The sequence below is a fragment of the Copidosoma floridanum genome, unplaced genomic scaffold (assembly GCF_036245765.1).
Source record: "Copidosoma floridanum isolate Cflo_tuat_1 unplaced genomic scaffold, Cflo_Japanese_pri ptg000014l, whole genome shotgun sequence".
Taxonomy (NCBI): domain Eukaryota; kingdom Metazoa; phylum Arthropoda; class Insecta; order Hymenoptera; family Encyrtidae; genus Copidosoma; species Copidosoma floridanum.
In genome coordinates this window covers 900,837-922,833 of record NW_028321891.1, presented here as the reverse complement: position 1 = coordinate 922,833, position 21,997 = coordinate 900,837, and the positions used below count along the sequence as shown (strand labels likewise).

General features: G+C 44.9%; 2 protein-coding genes across 6 annotated transcripts; one reads left to right on the top strand and one right to left on the bottom strand.

Annotated features, from left to right (window-relative positions):
• Window positions 1-974: 974 nt before the first annotated feature.
• On the top strand, window positions 975-1,937 carry LOC106638601 (uncharacterized). Its single transcript, XM_014351856.2, has 2 exons — window positions 975-1,082; window positions 1,149-1,937. Exons 1-2 carry the CDS (start codon window positions 975-977, stop codon window positions 1,935-1,937), a joined length of 897 nt encoding a protein of 298 aa, XP_014207342.2.
• Window positions 1,938-2,203: 266 nt separating this feature from the next.
• Window positions 2,204-20,675, bottom strand: ACC (acetyl-CoA carboxylase). 5 transcript variants are annotated; one of them, XM_014351920.3, is made up of 15 exons: window positions 18,125-18,387; window positions 16,693-16,755; window positions 16,237-16,579; window positions 11,568-11,691; window positions 10,379-10,709; window positions 9,786-10,297; window positions 9,387-9,720; window positions 6,980-8,903; window positions 5,719-6,855; window positions 5,364-5,599; window positions 4,767-5,083; window positions 4,439-4,690; window positions 3,916-4,368; window positions 3,577-3,856; window positions 2,204-3,487 (listed from the first exon to the last, which is right to left on the bottom strand). In XM_014351920.3, the coding sequence occupies exons 2-15, from the start codon at window positions 16,748-16,750 to the stop codon at window positions 2,589-2,591; spliced, it is 7,200 nt and encodes a 2,399-aa protein (XP_014207406.2). In that variant the 5' UTR covers window positions 16,751-16,755; window positions 18,125-18,387; the 3' UTR covers window positions 2,204-2,588. The 5 variants fall into 5 exon arrangements, with proteins under 5 accessions (XP_014207406.2, XP_014207405.2, XP_014207409.2 ...); XM_014351919.3 differs by lacking the exons at window positions 16,693-16,755; window positions 18,125-18,387 and adding an exon at window positions 20,601-20,675; XM_014351923.3 differs by lacking the exon at window positions 16,693-16,755 and having other exon boundaries at window positions 18,038-18,387.
• Between the last annotated feature and the right edge of the window lie 1,322 nt (window positions 20,676-21,997).

Genomic DNA, 21,997 nt, shown 5'->3' with positions numbered 1-21,997 from the left:
CACTTGAGCCTAATTGGTATATGCCTACAGACCCGAGGGGAAGAAGGAAAAAAAAAAAATAGAAGAATTTCCACCCCCTTGTATGCGCCTCTGTATGTGCTTCCCTCGAAAAATACTATGCTAATGATGCAGGTACGGTATAATGGCTTACTGTAGCGCGCGTCTTGTTAAGCGTATATTATGGGCTTTGTTTTCTGATAAACAATTGCAACAATGAATAATATATACGGTGGTGAAAATGATTTTTTGAAAATTACAAAACAAAATTATGTACGTGCACACGTCACAAGTTGGATGATCTTTTTTTTTTTTTTTTTTATACCGAAAGAAGCGATTATTCGGTATATACGATGATCAAAGTATACATACGTTGAACTGATACAGGATAAAAAAAAGTTTAGATATGTGTGTATATACGTATAGCCCCAAAGAGAAGCCTTAAGGCGATCGAGAGTCGAGATAGGACGAAAAGAAATCGTTTTCCTCGTGTGCGCTTTTATCTCTAAATTGAGTTTCAGAATACTTATATACACAAGTATACATCACGATTTCGCCGATTATCTAAATGCCCGATTATACGCGTAAATAAAATGTGTGGAAAAAAGATCAAAAAGATCGGTTGGAATAAAAATATATCATCGTCAAGTATATAGCAAACAGTCGTTATAGCTCGAGCAAATACGCGCGTAATTATATGTATATGTATATGTTAGTGTAAACACACATGTATATGACACACGTTGAGTGTTTGATCGTCAATTTCGCGTTTCCACCCATGATATACACATTCGCATTTCGTATAACCTTTCAAAGCTTCCGCTCTCTGTTATTTTCCATTATTTTTGTTGTTTTTTTTTCGCACCTCATTTTCATACCTAAAACACTCAGTCGAAATAACTTTCGCGGTACCGGTCCGTCCAACGCCCGAAAACAATTTTCCCCAACTATTAACCCGCGCAACGTCATCCAACGACATGAGTAACAGCACCTCGGGTGACAACGGCAATGGAGTCGCCCAGTGCGAACACCAGCCCTACGGCAACCACCATCAGTGCCCACCCGCCCAGAGTCAGGAAGCTCCGGTAAACAAGCCCGACCACAAACAATAACCCGCGAGCCCCCTCCTAATAATACCGACACGCTCGCAGGAGGCCAAGTCGTCCAAGCCAAAGTACACGCCGGAGATGCTCCGGGAACAGGAGGCCCTGGTGACGCGGCTGAGCCAGCAGCCCGGCATCTCCGAGGAGCTGGTGAGACGGCAGTTCGAGCGGCTGCTCGAGGAGCACAAGAAACAGCTCAGGCTGATGCACGGCGAGCCCAAGAGTCCCGCGGAACGGCGAACGCCCCCGCACCACCAACAGCCCCACCGCGGCAAAGGGTCGCCCCCGCAGGTAGGCACCGCCGAGGAACAGCCGAACCAGTTGCGATCGTCGCCTCTGCACAAGCTTGGGCCCTCGAGTCTGCGTAGGATACGCTCGGACCGGGAGGCGAGGGACTCGCAGAAGAAGAACAACGGGCTGCAGGAAGCCGAGCAGGCGCGCGAGATCATGAAGAAGTTCTCGGGTGCCGGGCGCTTCGCCGCCAACTGGAGGTCCAGGGGCGACGGCAGTAACGCCGGGAACAACCGTGAGTCGCCCGCGAAGGAGGATAGGCCGGAGGACCCGAGGCAGCAGCAGCAGCAGCAGCAGCAGCAGCAGCAGCACACCCGGTGTTCCTGTTGCCACGGTGGACCAGAGGAGAAAAGTGGAGGTGCTTCTGCGGCAGAGAATGGAGAACATGGGGCTGCTGTTGGGGGCTCCACGATGTATTGGCCGGAGATACAGGAGCCGATGACGTTTGGTGGAGTTCACTTCATGGCGAGAAAGGTCCCCTGCGTTCCGCGCGTCCCCGAAATGCTCTGCAACAGCTACGCACCTCCCTCCGATCGGTCGTCGTGATGGCGTGTAGACTCTGGATTTTCGTGCCGGTCCTCCGGATGTCCTATAACGATGTTTGCTTCAAATTAAACGCGCACGCGGGTGTACCGTGGCGTTTCTTCATTATTTACAGCCAATAAGGCGTGTACGGAAATTCATTGCGATGACATGAATAAACATGGTTTGCCTTGGTACGTTGGGTCGTTCGTTCGTTCGTTCGTTCGTTGGGTGGTGGTAAATTTCTTTAGGGATTTCTTCAAATTCCTCAGTATATATATTTATCAAGATGTGGAAAACTATATTTTTATTCACTTTAAAATACCTTCACAATATTTACATAACAATACCAATTTTTAACTTTCATAGTTACAAAATTATTTATCTTTACATTGGTAACAATGGTAGTAGCAATAGTAGTAACAATGACAGTGGTAATAAAATTAAAAAAAAAATTGTCACAATTTGCATGATTATGCTTACAATAGTGACGCGGCGAAGATAGTGTGTGTGTGACAGAATCGACCAATGGAAAAAATGCATATTGAAGATCTTGACGCGAGAAACCATTCTTACGGGCACTACTGTAAACCTTTTGTTTGCAAAGTTCTAGTGAAAAATTACTTTTTATTTATTCATTTTACTTTTTTTTTTTCGAAACCCATTCGTAAAACATCACGTGGCTCCGATCGATCGCTGCAGTTCGGCGAGTTCCTGGGGTTGTAGCCGGTGCGCGATCTCAAGCACCACATCAAGTCGAACCTCGGGGCAGATATCGAGTGCCTCTTTGATGCGACTGACGACCGCGTCCTTTCTCACGCAGTTCATGTTGCGCAGGAGGACGCTGCTCTCGCAGCGCGCCTGCTCCTCGAGCCAGGAGGACGCGATCTCGTCGCTGTCCCACAGGTAAGACTCGGTGGCACCCTTGTCCTCGACGAACCAGCGTCGTAGCATCGCGTCGATCTGACCAACTCCAAGACTCGGCTGAGTCTCGAGCACCTCCTTACGCAGCCTGAACTCTAGCAACCGGCGGCGCAGGCGCCAGTAGAAAAAGCGCCGAGCACCCTTCCAGGGCACGATCTCTTGTATGCAGTTTTTCTCCAGCATACGCTCGGGCGTGTCGTGTAGGTCGACAAAGTGCACCGCCACCTGGTGGTACATGGCTTCGAGCTGCTTTTGACGGGCACGCAGCTCCACTTCCAGCTGGGCTTTCTCCTCTGGTGGGATAGTGCAGCTACTAGAGACGGATGGATTGCCCGACGCCAGACCTGCCGTTGGCACGCCTAGACGCTCGCTCAGTTTTTGTACCACTAGGTCGCAGCGCTGCATGGTCTTGATCAGATCTTTGTTGCGGAACTTGATTTCGACGATACCCTCGGGCTCGAGCACGCCGCCACGACACGTGGTGTCTGCAAACATCTCCATGCACTGCGGGTTGATGCACGGGTCGACGACGGCCCAAGCGCCACCGCGCAGCTCAGCTCCGGGCACTATGTACACCATTATAGGTTGGCTGTACTCGCGCAAGCTGTCCACTATGTAAGCTCCGAATTTGATGATTTGCTCGTACATGTCTGCAACACAGTAGACGGTATTAGCATTAGGGTGGTTCAAAAATGAAAATAAACTTTTCAAATACATGTACACATAGCTTGCAGTATACCTTTCATGCCACCGGAGAAGCCTCGCCAGTTGGCAAATATGAAGAGAGGCAGTTCCTCCCTGGAAAAGTCTTTGATGGCCTGTGCAGTCTTGTAAGCGCTGTCCGGATACCAGACTTGACCAGCTTGGGAGACGGTCTTTGCTTCAGAATCGAAATTAGCTGGATCAGCTGGTAAGTGCAGCTCAACGGTGCGCGTCTCCACAGCTATGACACCACAAGGGATACCTCCAAGCCTCGCTCGACCTGTTACGACGGTTTGAGCCCAGGGTCTCATGATTTCCTATAATTATGGAACATGTAAGCATCAAAATTGTCGAGTGATAGCGCGATAGCACGTACCTGCCACGAGCCACGGTCGAAGAAGCCACTTTCCCAGGGACCGGATTCTCCAGACGGGAATCGGCCCTCGAGCATGAAACGTGGGTCGTAAGGAGCCTTGCTCGGTAAGAAGTCGATCTCGCGATCGATCGGATCTGCGAGTTGCGCCATCGACCGGATCGGTAGCGGAGCGCCCTTTGTTTTCGGCACGTAACTCAGCCATCTGAGCACCGTAGCTACTCCGTCGAGATCACGGGGCTCCGTCGTGTGGGATATGCCGTTGTTGTGCATAATCTGAATACCTCCCAGCTGATTGTTACTGGCGTAGACCTCACGGCCAAGCACGGTGTTGAGAGCTTTGTAGCCCGTTAGAATGATATGCGAGTTCTCGATCTGTATGACGCGCTGGCCGAGCCGGACGACATACGAGCCTATACCAATGGCGCGACACGAGACGACCGATATCGTGACAATCTGCAAGTTGAAAGGTGTGAATTAGAAAGATTTGGATTTTTTTTCTTTCTTTTTTTTTTTCAAAATGTACCTCCTCGTATGCCCTTGACGTTTCGCCTGCAATCATGCCGGCGTACTTTAAATTCTCAACACCGAGTCCATCCTCATGGCCGATGATGTCGGTTAATTTGTAGCGCGGCTCGCCAGCGTCTTCGATCAAGCTTGCCTTGACGCTATTCAGAGGAGCGAGTTTGGCATAATCGTCAGGAGTGAGGTAGATATACTTGAAGCCTTTTTCCGGCTCGCTCTCGTCTTCCCACGCGATGCGAAATAGACTCTTTACCTGTAAGCACAGAGAACAATCCCCATGGAGTGACGATCGAGCGATCAGTCGAACGTGATCGAGAGCTCTGGCTTACCTCTTCGGCTAGTCCGATGCGAGCCCCTGCATTCGCGGAAAAGTAAATTCGAGGTATTCCAAGCTGCCGGGCCCTCTCCGAAGCTTTGCAGAAGACAAAATCCTCCTTAGGGCCGAACGACCCTATACAGTAGGTCAAGTCATTGGCTATCAGAATGATGTCACGGCCAGCGGGGTACTCGGGCGTGTAGAGGGTCAGCTTCCACGCGATCATGCCCGCGTCGTTCTCCCCAGGTAGGCGTTTCTGCTCGACAAGAGTCTCACCCTCGAGGACCAGTTCAACGGAGTCGAGGACGGGGTTGGGCACGGAGATTTGATCTGTCAATCAATAGGAGATATTAATATTCAATGTTTTACTCTACTGAATACAGATTTAGATTTTACGTATGAAACCGTCATTAAAGTTTCTTAGTTTTTTTTTCTTTTTTTTTTTTTTTTTTTTTTTTTTGTTTCGTAAAAACAAATACGTTAAAGTAAAAAAATCGAGTTTAGAAACAAAATTTCAAAAACCGTGTGTAGAATTTATAAAAATATGATGCAGAAATATAAATATTCAAATTTTTCGTACGATTTAGCAAAATTAGAAAAGCATAATTACCGCCGTTAGGGCTCTCCTCGATGAATTTGGCCCAGGACTTCTCGATCTGCTGGCGGAACATGTCGGGCAGATCGTAGGCGTAGGTGGTGCCGGCGCTCTGCGCCTGGAAACGCTTGGCCTGCAGGTAGTCTTTGGTGAGATAGGGCGTGGAGATGGGCAGGCCGTGCATGGGACCAGGTCGCCAGTTGGAGCCACTGTTGTTGGTGCTGCCGGGCGCGTACGACTGTTCTTTTAAACTGAACGGACAATTTTTTTTATTTTTTACTTTTCCAACTATTTGAATTTTTACTCGAAATTACTCGAAAGACTTGTACAAAAGGTGGAAAATCAATTGGTTGCAACAATGTTGGCTCACCTGTTGTAGCGGATAATGCCGGTCTTGGGGTCCGTCATCTCCGAATACAGGTGCAGGTCGATGCTGTAGCCACTGTCGTTGGAGATAAATAGGCGCACGTTAGAGGTGGGCTTGCCCGGAGCCGGTCTGATGGTCATTCTGATCTCAGCCTGGCGAACTCGGAGCTTCCAGAGCCGCGGCCCGTAGCGCAGTACCATGCTCGTAACGCTCTCCTCGATGCGCGCCGGATCCATTATCACGGTTGGAACAAAGTTCAGGAATATGTGATTGCAATCGGTGCGCTTGGCCAATGGATGCGAGAACGCGACCTCGAGCTCGTCCATGGCCTCGAGCAGCACGCGCTCGCCCTCGTTGTGCAGGTAGTCGAAGCTAGCCTCTTTCGTGATGAGATCAGAGTGCCGGATGATCGAGCGGATGAAGAAACGGTAGTCCGTCACCGGCTGGCCCTTGGCCACCTTCGCCTGGCCAAGGTAGAGGTGCATCTTTTGGTTGGACGTGGGCAGAGCCTCGAGATCGTAGGTACGCATGCGATTCAGCTCGATATGGTAGGCGCAGCCGGGTTCGAGGTGCCGGTAAATACGGTCCTCGACAAAGTTGTCGCGCTGACGGAATGTGAAGAACTTGGGGAACTGGCGCTTCTTGAGCGCTGCAAAGGTTACGCGGCGCACACCTCGGGCCACGAGCTCGTCCCTGTTGGTTGCACACCACTCGCCGAAGCTGCGTGCCAAAGTTGAATCGTCCTGGTTGCCCTCCTCGCGCACCGCCACGCTCAGGATGTGCACGGGCTCGAGCTGTTGCTGCTGTTGCTGGGTCGACTCGGCTACTCCATGCGGCTGGTCCACGCTGATCGACGTGCTGTGCCGGGACTCACTGCAGCCAACGGAGTCGACGGCCTCGAGCACGCGAGCCGAGAGGGAGCTCGAGTTGGGACCAGAGAGATCTTCCAATAGGTCGAGCACCTCATCGACGTATTGGGAGAACTCGGCGAGGTCACGGAAGGCGGCCATGGCGCCGCTACGGTGATTCACCGTTGACTGGCTCTGGCTGTTCGGGTGACTCGTCGGCAGAGTAAACTGGAAGTGCACCAGCGGTATTTCGCCCGAGAGCTCGAGATGCTGCAAGCACGTGAGCTCATAGCTGGCACGGCGATATTATGAAAAATTAGAAATATGATTATTATTACAAACGATTACTCGGCTTTTTTAGAAAAAGAATAGTTTATAAAATGTAAACAACAACTCTATTTGTGTTTGAGCCTCACCTGATGTACGCGCGGCGTACGTAGACCTCGAGCGCTGCGTTGCAAACGGTACGGTTCGAATGGTAGAAAAAGTCGTGCAAGATATCAAAGATGCAAGTCTCCGAGAGGATGAGCTTCTGCAGGTTTTCAGGATGAAAGTCGTGGCCATACATGTCGACAGCCGAGAGGAATATGGACTCCATCTGGTTGTGGCGCAGCTCGTACGCCGGCTGGTGGGCCGCTATGAGGACTTGACGGGCGCGCAGCGCTACCCGACTGTGCTCCTGCCGGTTGAGGCTCGTCAGCTCGGTCAAGGTCGAGGCTAGCTCGTCCGTGAGGCCGGGCTCGTTGGCCCACAGGTGGTCCACAAGCATCGTCACGAGCACGTTCTTCTTGAGCACCTGGCTGTGACTGAAGATGGTGGCAGTGACCATCGTCTTGTCGTCCTTGTGCTGCTCCATCAGCGCCGAGACGCACTTGTCGTAGTGTCCCTGCTGAAACTGCGACTCGACCGTGTAGTACTGGCGGAGCAACTCGTGCACGGCGGCTTTCATGCGGCCCCGAATCCCGTTGCGGTAGCGCTGCACCAGCTGGACGATGCCTTGGGTGGTCAGAAAGAAGACGTCGCGCTCGGCACGCTTCGACAGGGTAGCCGCGTGTCCATCGATCACCGCGGCGATCTGCTGGCTGGGAAACTGAGCGAGCACCGAGGTGATGTTGCGCTCGTACAGGGTCATCAGCTTGCGAATCTTCTTCTCGACGGCCACGGGTATGCGACCCGAAATCGTCGCCACGACCTCCTGGAGTTCGAGCAGGGGCAGCGAGGGGTCGCGCAACGAGCTCATGAAGCGTTCGACGAGCTCGCGCAATCGGGGCAAGTGATACGGCTCGGGCAGGCAGTAGCCAGCCAAGCAGTTCTCGAGGGTAGCCCTGTACTTGGCGTGTAGTTGGTTGAGCTTCTCCGGCACAGCCGGACTGCTCGGCCCGGGGAACTGACCGGCGTACTCCTGGGCGCGCTGCACCAGCGAAGGGTCGTCGAGTTCGAGACGGGCTATAAGGCTGCCTGCCTCGAGTACAGCTCCGGGACGTTTGACGTAAAAGAGACTGCCCGCCTCGGTGGCCGTGATACTCATCACCATTTTCATGACCTCGATTTCAGCGTAGCTTTGGCCGGGCTCAACGTGTCCGCCGTCCTCGACGAGGTAGCTCATCAACTTGCCAGCTGAGGGGCTGCGCAGCAGCGACGGGTCGTTGTCCTTCTCGAAGACGCAGGTCTGGTTGCCGATAACGATACGGTAGCGATCGACCTCCTCGCGCATGTAGGTGGTAAAGCTGGCGCCGTCGAGACTGAGCAGGAGCCCGCCGTCCGAAAGCCGGTGTATTTCGACCTCCTTGTACGAGCCGTTCATCACAAGGAAATAGCTGTTTGGACCGGATTTTGTGGCCTGCACCTTGTACTTGTAGCCGTCGTTGATGAGCTCGACATCGACGACGTTGTTTAGATCGTTGCTCGACTGAATCTGGCCTTTCTCGAGGGCAGTCTGGAACCCGCTGAAGGTCGCGCTGATCGTCCGGTCGGCGATGTGAAGGGCACCGCAGGTAACGGCAAGCAGCAAGTCGGGTTTGTCGCTGCGCACGCGCTCCGATATGAGCAGGTCCAGCCAGGCCGTGTCGATATTGTTGCTTTGGAAGGCTTCGGTCTCGAGAAGCGTGATTAGGTACTCGACTGTCGTTCGGAAGTCACCGCGGATGCTCAGCTCCTTGAGGGCCACCACGAGATTCTCGCGCGCCTGGTTGCGGTCCTCTCCCCAGGAGAAGCAGTGCCCAAACTGGGAGTCTGCAAACTCGTGCAGGCCGCCCGAGGCGCCCACGGAGAAGTAGCCCCAGACGTTCTTCGAAGAGCGGAAATTGAGCTCCTGGACGGTTCCACTACTCGGCTTGAAGCCTGAAGCGATCATCGAAACAGTGAGCCAAGGTAATATCAATTAACTCACTATTGTATAATCATACATTTATCTTTATAATTATGCTGCACCCTTCAGTTACCAATCTGTGATAAAAATCCTTTTTCTCGGTGATTAATTTCCTTGGAGCAGTCACGTGAATGTTAAATCAAAGATATTGTTATTAAACTGATCCAAAAATCATAATAATAAACGAGGAAGACGGAAATGATGAATTGATCAATTTTACGAAACTTTTTCATCAAAAGTATTACTTAAAAGCGCACGATGAAAAAAAAAAAAATAAAAATAAAAAATAAAAAAAAAAAAAAAAATACTAACGATGTTGAAATAGTAAAATTTGGCCATCGACATTATCCGTTATGAGTACGATACTTTGAACTGATTCATTGTTCAAATTAAATAAATAAAAGTACACGGGATAACGGGATAAAGAAATGATAACGTAAGCAGCCTAGCTTTACCTTCGTCGGGATTCTCGCTAGTTATACGAGCTGCAATAACATGTCCCCAGGGCTGGGGCTTGTGGCGCGGCTGCTCAAGGTCGATGACACTGTCACCCCACGGGCTCTCGCCGTAGAGCAACCTTATGTCCTTGATATGGTGCAGGGGCAGTCCCATGGCTATTTGCAGCTGAGCAGCCGGCAAATTGACGTCCGAGACCATTTCCGTGCAGGGATGCTCGACCTGCAGCCTAGGGTTGAGCTCGAGGAAGTAGTAGCGGCCAGATGTATCGTAGAGGTACTCGACAGTACCAGCGCTCACGTAGCCGACCATCTTAGCGAGCCTCACGGCCGCCTGAAAATAAATATTCATAAGTATAACGGACACGACTCTCGTGTAACAAAACGCGGCGCACCCACCTTTTCCATCTCCTCGAAGACCTCGGGCTTGGCAACGACCGCGGGTGCCTCCTCGATGATCTTCTGGTGTCGGCGCTGGATCGAGCAGTCACGGCCAAAGAGCGATATGGCATTGCCGTAGTTATCGGCGAGGAGCTGTACCTCGAGATGGCGGGCGCACTTGGCCAGCTTCATGATGAATATGGGCGAGCCGGGTATCTCGGTCTGAACCTGGCGGAACAAAGTGGGCAGCTCCTCGGGGTTCTCAACCTTGCGGATACCCTTGCCACCCCCACCCTCGCTAGCCTTGACCATCACGGGAAAGCCGATCTTGTTGGCCGCGGCCAGGCACTCCTCCACCGAGGAGACGCAGCCCTTTTTGAACAACTCGGTCGATATCTTGATCTTCTTGCCGCTGTACTGGGCCTTGAGCTCCGAGCCGGACCAGGGCAGTGTCGGCACGTCCGCTGTCTGCGCGACTATGCTCGAGGCTATCTTGTCCCCCAGCGCCCACATGGCTCGCTCCGACGGTCCTGCGGGAAAGAATCAACGATCAGCACCGATGGATGTATAAGTATGTGGCTACACATTAATTTGTGAATAAAAACGTATACCGATGAAGCAAATGTTGTTTTTGTGCAGTAGCTCGGGGAGCTTGGGGTTCTCGGAGGCGTGACCCCAGCCGGCCCAGACGGCCTGCACCTGCGTCCTCGTGGCTATGTCGACGATAAGCTCGACGTTCGCGTAATTGTTGTTGTTCGTGCCCCCGGGTACCGGCACGTACTGGTCCGCCATCTTTATGTACTCGGCGTTTGCCTTGAGATCCTCGGGAGTGACCATCACCACGAAACGGATGGCCCGCTCGTTCTTGAACATCTCGTAGGACCATCGTCTTATCGAGCGCATGCATTTCACAGCGGCTATGCCGTTGTTGGCTATCAGTACCTGCAACAACCAACCATGAATCAGTTTTTTTTTTTTTTTTTTTTTTTTTTTTTGACCAAATTCAGGAATCGTCCAACCAATGACTTATACATGAGCAATTCTACGAAAAAAAATAGTTTTAGAGCTTTCAGAGTGAGCCGTAAATTAAAAAAATTAAATTATCGTTTCGGATGAAATAGCAGTATACAAATAGTTGGGCTTGATGTACGTAGAAAACTGAAAAATATCCAAAAAGAGCGGGTCACGCTTTAGTAGTTTGGCGGTTTGATCCCAAAAGGTGTGTATAGGAAAAAAAAAAAAAAAAAAAAATGTATCCGGTTTGAGGATTAAAGATTAAATTTATATAGGATCTTCTATAGCTGAAGTTTGTTTTTATTGGTTGAATCGCCCGACATTTATGACGCGAGCAAACAGAACAAAATATGGCGCGATGCAAATAAGTTGAAGCATCCTATTGGCGCGGCTGACAAATTTTTCGAAACGATTTCACATAGGCAAACAATGTACTCCATAAAAAGTGCATCTTTTATCCCGCGTGTTATTTGCATGGGTCTGTGTGTTCAACGATGACGCAAGTCCAAAGTGTACACAATTTTCAAGGAAAAAAAAAAAAAAAAAAAAAAAAAAAAAAAAAAAAAAAACTTAAAAAATTTTTTTATCTCCTCGGCTACGGCTGGCTCGGCAATCGTCTCGAATTTTATCACGCTCGTGCTAAAATGCGCAAAAAACCGGTGCTGTTTTTGGCATTTTTTTTCCCGGTTCTCGTTACACGGCATTAATATTAAGCAGGGGAACCGTCGTTCCTTGCAACGATGAAATGGCCAAAAAAACGAGGGATCAGAGAGAAAAGAGACCGACCTTGTTGATGACGCGCGTGCCCCCGAACCGATGGACAAACTCCTCTGGCGTGGCTACCGTGAAGTCCTTCTCCAACTGCCGGCTCTGCGTTTGTATCATCACCGTGCCCTGGGACATACTGGGCCTGAAAAAACACCAGAGTCAACGATCACCGATTTTTAAATTAAGCCTCGCTCTCCACATACATCCCCCAACGACGAACGAGTTTCGATTACTTTCATCATATCGTCTCCATCATTATCTTTCGCATTGTTATTATTATTATTGTTGTCATTATTATTATTATTATTTACATTGTAGACACAATAATATCGTATACAGTCATGAAAGTTGTCGTATAACAAAGTTGAAAACTCTTTATCGCGAGAAAGAGCAGATAAGTGTAAGCGGGTTACATAAAATCGGCGAGAAATCGGGACGTTTCGGGTTTACATTATTATACGTGTGAGTAACACCAGCTGCAGGGCAAGTAATAAAAAAAAAAGCAACTACGATGGAAAGTAAGAATGATATATATATATATATACATATATATGAAACATCGAAAAATATCTAGAAAGTCAACATGTAGAGGATGTACTACTGTACAAACTATATGTACTGCACAAATAAAATACATATATATTGTGGGGAAAAGCATAATAGGATGCAAGGGTGATTACGTCATTCCGTGGTGATGGGCGGCCGGGGAGCAGGTGCCGGTAATTTGTAGCGGCTCGTCCCCTTGGCCGTCGCCAAGTTCGACGCTGTTGCGCTTCGAGAGGCTGCCCGCAGGCATCAGGTTGTCCGAGCTCTTCCAGATCGGATCTTTCACGCCGTTCTCGGCCAGGACGAATCGCTTTATCCGCTTCATCGCGAACGCGTCGACGATCCAGCTCATCGGTGAGGCACCATCCGACGACGCCCTCACCAAACCCGCTCTGAGCCCATGCTACTATACCTGAATTTTTTGCGCCGGTCTTTTGTCCGTTTTGTCGTTTTTTTTAGGGGAAAAAACAAACTATCGTTGGAAAATTAAGTTGAGCGGAGGCGAGGTCGAGTGAGGTCCTTACGTGGTGTGTTGATTTATCCGGTGAGGTAACGCTTTAATGTACATAAGTTCAAAATTTACCCCAGGAATTTTTATTTGGCAAAACCTTTGGTCACATAGAGATTAAATAAATAAACCAAAAGTCGTCGAGCTAAAATTAGTCTGACTCGTATCGCGATGAAAAGATAGAATCTGTCGATTATTTTTTTCGCGGATGATTATGATGATGATGATGATGATAGCCCGGGAGAATTACTTTTGTTGTTCTCAAACGTGCATAACTCAATTTAGACATCAATTTTTTTTCGCACTGATTTTTATCGAGAGTTGCATAAATGCTAAAAAAAAGTCTTGACCAATATTGAATATTAAAATCTTTTGCGGCTCCTTCCTTTATTTTTATACTAATTGTACCAAGAAATATCTATATATTACATGATTGGTACTGGAAATCGATTAAATTGTCGGATGTTCAAAGAATGCGTCTGTTTTTTTTAAATATTTTTCTCGCGTCAATTATATTCTTTGCAAAGTACTTGTGTCATCAGACGTATACTTATCTAACTCCGGGAAAAAAATGTTTTCAGATGCTGCAGGAAAAATTAATTGGCATTTAAAAAGTAATCGCGTACATTTATCGACAATTATTTTAAACTTCACCAAGTCTATCGATAAATACATAATTTTAAAAACAAAGAATATTTGTACACGTAAGACACGTATTGTTTTTCTCGCATACAAAAAGCTTGTTTTTTGCACTGTACAATATTTATGCCAATCATTTTGGGAAAAATTATTCCGTCAAGTTTAAAGTAAAATACTGCCTAGTTGATGAATGAGCGATTTAGTGATTTTTCAAATGCTAAGTAAACTTAAACTGTACGCGCTTTAGTATCGGTACCTTAAGAAACTTCAATTTATTGTAAATGCAATAAATAAACTATTTCGCCACCAACAAAAAATTGCCAGGTTTTTAACACAAAATACTTGGTACAGGTAAGTATATCAGTACACAGCTATCGAACTAAGCTAAACGTTTTCCAGCAGCGTTTGGCTTTTTCATTCGACCACAGACTGTCTACTTATACGTCCACACCGCATTCCACGGGAAAGTCTTTCGTCTCGCGTACTTATATCTCTACACTCCACGGACGACACTCAACTCTCGCCTGTACGTGTATGTGTGTGTGTGTGTACGTGCGTGTTATAGGTACCGAAAACTTTCCGGTCTTCGGAAAATCGAAAAATCTCGTTGTCCGAGCAAAGGTTTCGAGGATCTTAGCCGCGGTCCGTGCGCGCGCACTGACTAAACCAAAAACTCCCACTTCGTCGAGCGACTGATGAGCGTGGCAGGAAAAAGTAACTACGTAGACCTTGAGAAAATAAAAGTCGGCAGGTGATCGGACTGTTCGCCTGTTGTATACCTGTTAGCTTCGAAGGAGGCGGTGTGGTGGCAACGCACACTTGTTTATTTACCCCTTCCTCGCAGTGCCTCTGCTTGCACGTATATATATTTTACACGCATGCATTTTATGCGTATATATATATATATATACACACACTCGTTTGACGGGCACGTGTGCCACGTAACGCGTATATTATAATCGCGAATCGCGACATCCTCTCTGATCAGATGATTTCTTTCTCTCTCCTCATCCTCGTCCTTATTCTTGCCATTCACCTCGTTGTATAGGTATATATGTATTGGTATACAAGTCTGCAGCAGTGGTGAGCTTGATAACGATGTGTTTCGTCGTCAGTAAATTACATATGTAGGTTTACGTTGTTGGCAAGTATACGATAAAATACTAGTCCACTTCACGAACTCTTAGCATATAGTCTACAATTTCTTTTTGATTTAAAAAAAAAAAACAGATTATCTTGAGCTGCAATCAATAAATTACATTCTCACGGACTTGTTTTTTTTTTTTTTTTTTTCAGTTATTGATCGTCAAGTTTTTTATTCATAAGATCACTATTTGATGACTTTTACTAATTACCGTTGACATTTTAAATATATATGCTGACTATAGTAACTACTGTTACTGAAGTGTTATCACTGATTGCACGTGTGATAAATGATAAATAATCGAGTCTTCATTCTCCAGTGTTAAAGCTGTTTTAAATTCCTTTTTATCAAATATTCAGTTGATTTAATTTTCAGGATACAAAAATGACATCGTTTGAAGAAACTAACTGTATGTAAACAACACAATATATAAATACGCTGTTTCATCGCCCAAATGTATTCTTACATAAATATGTAAGTATACATTTTATTATCATACAAAATTTCTAAACATAAAAACTTGCACCATGTGTGCTACATAATTATTAACCATTATTTTTTTTTAAATTGAGAAATTTCAGGGAAATATTTAGGCTTGAGGACCTTTATTATTTTTATATCAGAGCAAAAAGTGGAACGTCTTGTAAAACGAATATATTTTTATATGATGAAATAAAAATGTGCGTGGTCCTATGCTGTGTGAGTGTACGCAATCAAGTTTGGAAGATAGACTTGAGTTTATGATCAGATTTTATGGTTGTGATTGAATAAGTTTTATTACAAGAAATTTCAAAATTTTCACTATAGTGTTTTACATGAAAAAAAAATTTGTAAGACAAGTTGTAGATTTTAATGAAATACAACTTTTTGGTAGTGTACGTTTTATCGTAGAATACAATTCAGTAGGTCTACATAAATTACGGAAAAAGTTGGGAAGAAGTGAAAAAATGTGTGCAATGCAAAAGTTGTAAATATTTTACTTCGCGGTATCGTCTCAATAGGCTTAATTAAAAAAACCTTTTTACAGCATTTGCTACTTAAATATTCGATATTGCGTGAGAAAATTTTATAAGCCAATATTTACCCAGCGTAAATAAATACGTATCGTTTTTAAAAGACATTGAACTAATTTTTTTTTTCAAATACTTGTATTTTGCGACATAAAAACCAGTCCAAAAAATCAAGCTTTAAACTCTGCTTTGCAAACAAAATCGCAAATTTTCGCATAAATTTGACCACCCGTTTCATGACTTCATTAAAAATGATCAAGGACGAAAACATAGGTACATGGCCGAGGCACACGCAAAATACTACTCATCGATATTCGAGTGACATCCATGTAATGTTTTCCCGTACTTTTAAAACCAGTTAAATATTCATCCTGATTTGGTTATTGCGTCACAGTATCAGCCTAATGTGCAGGCCCAACACAGCCAGTCGCAGTTGGCTGACCTCGGAAAAAAGAAAAAAATTAATGCACATGCATGCGCGCACAACTCGAAGCTCGGTCATTTTTCATCATCAATCGTTGATTCGAGCATAACTTTATTGCTCCGATTTACTAAACAGTATACGGATTTAATTCTATACCGATTCTTTCGTCGAACGGATCGAGAAAACAACACAGGGACATAAATATACATATATGTCACACGCTCTCACGATAATAACAACAATAATAACGAGTGTTGGCTCGAAAAATGGCCCATAACGGCACGAAACCCGTCCGATTGTTATATATAGGCACTTGTATTAGATTCGCAAAAAGTTGCGAGTAGAAGAAAGGGAGAGTACACACGAAACACACGCGTATCGCGCGGAATAAATTGAAAAATGTGCTAGTCATCTACCTGAGGCGTTTTCGGCGCTCGACCAGACCATTAGAGAGCAGCTGTTGCTGCTGCTGCTGCAGTTGCTGCTGGGGATCCCCGGGAAAACTGTCGCCAGCCTCCTCATCGGCTTCGCCCAAGACGAAACTCACCGGCTCGTCCATAATGACTAATACTTCTTCTTCTTCTTCTTCCTCCTTGTCGGCCAAATTGATAACGCACTTGGACTGTGCAGCTTCTTCTTCCTCCCTTACGTAGGTGGTATTCCCTGTTTTCGTATCGTTGCCGTTGACGTTACTGTCCTCCAACTCCTCTTCCTCCTCCTTCGGCTGTTGTTCCTCGATAGCGTTGCTGCTGTTGTTACCTTCAATTGCAAAATTTATACCGGTTTCGTCTTACCGATGGGCTCTTCGTATTACTATAGGCTATTTTCGTCACTCGACCATATATTACTCATATATATCCCCGCGCACACACCTGAACGCACCTCAATCTTGCCGTTATTCGGCTCGACTTTGTTAGACCCGCGCACCATTTAACCTGCACCAAACACCATTTGTTAGGGCTTCACATGGAGTTATACTTAAATCGTGACACACGATACGCGTCCGATTGGATCCTCGGATCGTATAATATTCATACAGGTATCACCAACAACCAACAACTCTTGGATGTATGTGTAATGTATATATATATTATGCAGATGCACATGCCCGTACCATTTTGTTAGATGTAAGGTATGTATACTTGTATGTTATAAACATAAGACGAGGGAAGGAAGTCACGTATCATGCATGTATGCCATTTTTAGCAAAACTTGCGTTTTTTCAAGTTCAAGTGCGCCCGATGACGATGATTGACATTATATTATTATGTGGTAGCAAAACAGCAGTAACAGCAGCAGCAGAAACAGGCCGATATTATTATCTTAGCGTGCTCATTGTATATACACATATCTCTATTTTTTTTTATTCTGCGCGCGACAAGTCATGGGTACACGATGTAACATCATACGATGAACTATATCCATAATGTTACAAGCAAACGCTCGACTTGGTTGCGTAACAATGCATGTTATAGTAATGCCAACGGTCGATATGATTTTTCTTTTCTTTTTTTTTCCCCCTTAAATTGCAATAGATCGCATGCATGCGGGGGCAGCGTGAGCGTGTACTGTTGATTACATAATAATACACCGTCTCCATTGTAATGCATCCCTACGCGTGCAAAGGTATATGGGCCCTTTAATTAATACCATGAGAGATGTACATATAGGTGTAAAAGTGGTGCGAGGCACCGATTAATCGAACGGATCGATCGAAATGGCGTGGATGATGACGAAGCTCGTACAATAAATCATGCGAGACAATAATTACATCTGATTGTAATAAACTTGCACTTGTATATTGATTGTGGTATGATATTATATAAAATTGGTTGGTTCTCTGTAATGGACAAAACTAATTTTGTACGATACCATCGTGTCTTGTGCGTGTTTTTTCATGTATTTCATGAAATGGCCATTACATGCAAACGATTGCGCACATATCACTTGTTTTTCAAGAGAAAAATTAAAAATTTCATATTGAAATGATTTTGTCGAGCGAGTGTATAGCACCAAGACGTTGAAAAACAAAAAGAATGTTATACCGAAGATCCGTCGCAAATGGTATATCGTGTGTATATAGCTGGTGAATTGTTAAAATGTAATAACGACGCGGACGAGGGGTAGGCGTTGATGCGGGTAAAATAATGATTGCGCATGCATTTTTTGTTGTTGGCAATGAGTGCACCGCGACGAGTTGGCGGGCGCCAAATGTACCGAGAAGAGTATCCAGTAGAGCCCGAAGCATACCAACAGTGCAGAATAGGTCGCGCACGGGGGCCGAAATATATATGTATACGTAACAATGAAATCTGCCGATTCCGAAGCACTGGATTGGATTAATATACAACAACAACAACAGTAATGCCCAAACTGGGAGGATGGGGAAAAAACGGAATAAGGTCCCGCGCACACGTCTTCGAGGGAGGAGAGCGCGCCGAGAACTAAACGCGGCCCGCCGGCTTGTGCTCTAATTCGCCGTTACTTGCTCATTCGACATCGTCACGATAGCGGATGCTTAATGTATGATGATCGCGAGCGCGCGCGATCGTGATAGTGTACGATATAAGTACACACGGTGTCATGTACAACCTAAAATGTATATACCTATATATATATATGTTATTATCAAAGCAAATATATATATATATATATACATATAGGTGGCTATACATGTTGTATGGACATGTAGAACAAGCTCGTGCGGTTGCTCTCAAAGTTCAAGGGTCGCCAATGTCGCCATGTATATGTACGTCAGCCATTTATGCGCATACACAGTGTTGTTAAAGATGTACGTAAGTATATTTATATATATATACCCACCCTCTATGTCTACTTCCCTCCCTCCTCCCCATCCGTCTATAAATATATGTATGCCTGTGTGTGTAGGTGTGTAAATGTGTATTTACAAAAGTGTGCCGTGCTTTTCACCAGCCTTGATTTGATTATGTATACTTATACGTACCTTGATTGGTATACACATAGGTACATGTGTATACTCAAGTATACTTAGGTACCTATAAGCCGCCCAATTGTACACTCACATTGCATGCCGGTTTAATAAGCAATACACCGATTTATATTATTAGACATATACTGCGTGTGTATCGGGACACCAATTTAGTTGACTCTCGCTTTAATTCATAGTCCAATTTATTTCCCGCCCAGTTTCTTCTACTTTTTTTTTTTTGTACTCGCGCAAAGTGTTACTTATTTCAATATTATATTGAATTGTATGGGTGACAATTTTTTTTTTTTTTTTTTTCGGTAAAGTAAAGCAATGCCATTTTCTTCTACAACTGTGTTTATCTTTTTTTAGGAGGTAGAATTTTTGTACGGTATATTGGTATAATCTTTGAGCCTCTTCATTAGTAACTATATATATTTATGGTAAAAGACATGAACTCGTGAATCAAGGACGTAAAAATATTGGAGTGAAAATTTAATTTTGCTATAAATTAACAGAAACAATTAAAAATTACTATTTTATACCGTGTTTCGTTACCGTTTACATTATTTATAAAAAAGTGAAAAAAAAACGAACAGATAAACATGATAATTCATGTATTGAGCTGCGATTCACGAGTGTGCACTTGAAAAATAGAATCGTGATGAAATAACTTTCAAAGAAAACAACAAGATGTTTTTCTTAAATGTTCCGCACTAGTAAAGTTTACTTTGGCAGAAAAGTATTCTGTAAAAATTACAACTAGTTGAAAAAAAAAAAAAAAAACATTTCTTTTAATGTCACGCGTAATTGTATCTATATTAGTTCATTAAAAATTTACTTTACAAATTTTTTAATCACTTAAAAAAAATCCTGTTAATTATACGCCGCAAAAAACATCAATTCATTGGTCGCTATCCAATTTTTCACCTGTCTCACACAAATTCCTGTATTTTAAGTGGGTCAAACGTTATCACATAATACTTGAAAAAAAAAAAAAAAAAACACGCTAAGCGCTCTTGAGCTGCAAGTCTATTGTGTTACAAGAGCCATGGTGCTGAGATGCAGTTTTCAATTTTTTTACGTATAGGCATATCGTCACCAAGTTATAAACCTCTCCAAAAATTTTTTAATTTTCTTAAATAATCAGACTTAGGCAAGAAAAAGTTCAGTCGATATTATCGTAGCTTACCAATAAAAGGTCTAAGTAAGCGTAAAAATCAATTGTTGCGTCCCTATACTGTAGGTTGTACTGTGCTATCGCTATAGAAAATCCGAGCGAGAGCGTTGATGAATGGATATAGGCATGCCATGTAGCAAGTATATATATATATATATATATATATACACACAAAAAAGAAAGCAAAGCCAAGACGAAGGGGAGAAATAGGTATGGAGCAGATAAGTAGTAAGTAATGAGTGCATCCACGTAAAAATAACATGAAGGTAAGTTACTGGTAAGTATACCGTCCTAAGAGGCAAAGAAAAAAAAACACTACCGAATTTTCAAATCATAAGTAGGTATATGATTTTCATGTTAGTAACACACGTGCTCGCAAGTCGAATACTTACTACTTAGGCACCTTCAACAACTAAATATACACACATACATTACGAAGTTCGGAGTTACTCGGAGTCATTCGATACATGTACACACATTCCAATGTAGCTTTGATGGGAGCACTCCGAATTTCTTTACAATGCATCGTATAGGCAATAAAGCGACCAAAAGGTGTGGAAATAAATAAAAGAAAGAGTATAGTACTTGTGCATTTGCTTATTTAGAGGATTTACAGGGGTTATAAATGTTTTGCCCCAATTACTGTGTTCTACCTTTTGAAATCTGTTTCCGGTCGTCCAAAAACATGCGTAGTAGTAAAGACAGCAATCGAGACATCTTACCGATTATTCGTGTACCGATCACTCTGGCTCCTCATGTCCGGTAAGTTGGAAGGGAAAAAAAAAAAAAAAAAAAAAAAAAAAATGTAACCGAGACGTTTGCCTGAATGTGCAGCTCACACCACCCAAAGCACGTTTCTCTCGAGCACTGCACTAACGGACGACTAGTTTGACTCCCTTGGGACCCATGGCGTGCCACACAACAAAACGTTAGATGACACGTAGAACGAACAATAATCGTAGATCGGAGCCAGAGAGCGAGGGAGAGAAAAATGTATATATACCTCTATAATATACACACAGCTCAGAGATGAGGAATGAAGAGGGGAGAGGGGAGGAGGCGAGGAAGTGCGCGTGCACGTGCAGCAGCAGTACTCATGCTCTCGTGGCCCTCCGTGTATATCCGAGCAAATCCGCGCTTCTTATCACTCGTTATCTAGCTGTCCGGACTTATCTAACTTATTTGGCCGGCCGATGCCGATCGTTCGATCGATCGACGCGTAATGATGGGACCTTGCTCCGTTACAGTGTACAACATATTATTGTATTGTATAAGTATTACTTATATTTGCCGATGAAGTTTCTAATGCAACTTCTCGCTCGCTTCCTCTCCTCGAAACTTTATCATCACCTGCAGTTGTTGTCTTGGCCGTTTTTTCAGCTATTGGCCGGCTTCTTCTAGCTAAGCAGTTGCCGGAGAAATCGTAAGAGCAGCCAAGCGTCCGGATTGGCCGTAGGCCGCATCAGCCGAGTACAACGCGAGTAACTTACCCACTTATAACTTATATACGTATATACACGGAATGTTGCATGTGTCCTGTTTACACGCACATTGAAACGTCACACATTTATATACATGTTTACTTCAGCTCGATGCTCGATCATCAGTTTCGGTAAGTGTATAACTATATAGGTATATACACAAGTACAGCTCAGCTGAGAGTGCGTAGTAGCAGACGCCGCAGCATCATCAAAATATTTTTATTATTGGAATGCAAGCGTGGTAATGATAAACATGTATCTCCCTCACCATGACAACACCCGGGGGGAGTATATAGGTACCTATTTAAATCGTATATCCATTTAAAAAGAGTCTTTTCGATATGACGTTCCACCTAATCTCAGGTAAGTAGGTATTGAACCTGTACCTCCGACTCTGCCAACCGCGCACGTGCCGTCAAAGTATAAAAAAGACATAAATCAACTGGTGCGAAGAGAGAGAGAAAAAAAGGTTAGGAGATGCAGCGGAACAACTAACGAGAGCACAGAGTATATTGTTTAATTAAAAACTCACCGGTGACGAATTTTCCGTGGCGCAGCCGTGGCTGTCG

What these genes read in the sequence shown, in the direction of transcription:
- LOC106638601 (XM_014351856.2), top strand. Translation starts at nt 975, where the DNA reads ATGAGTAACAGCACCTCGGGTGACAACGGCAATGGAGTCGCCCAGTGC. An exon ending in CCCAGAGTCAGGAAGCTCCG is followed by an intron (nt 1,083 to 1,148) that starts GTAAACAAGCCC and finishes ACACGCTCGCAG; the next exon opens with GAGGCCAAGTCGTCCAAGCC.
- ACC (XM_014351919.3), bottom strand. Translation starts at nt 20,664, where the DNA reads ATGTCTCGATTGCTGTCTTTACTACTACGCATGTTTTTGGACGACCGG. An exon ending in TCTTCGAGGAGATGGAAAAG is followed by an intron (nt 9,721 to 9,785) that starts GTGGGTGCGCCG and finishes ATTTATTTTCAG; the next exon opens with GCGGCCGTGAGGCTCGCTAA. An exon ending in TAGCGAGAATCCCGACGAAG is followed by an intron (nt 8,904 to 9,386) that starts GTAAAGCTAGGC and finishes TGATCGCTTCAG; the next exon opens with GCTTCAAGCCGAGTAGTGGA.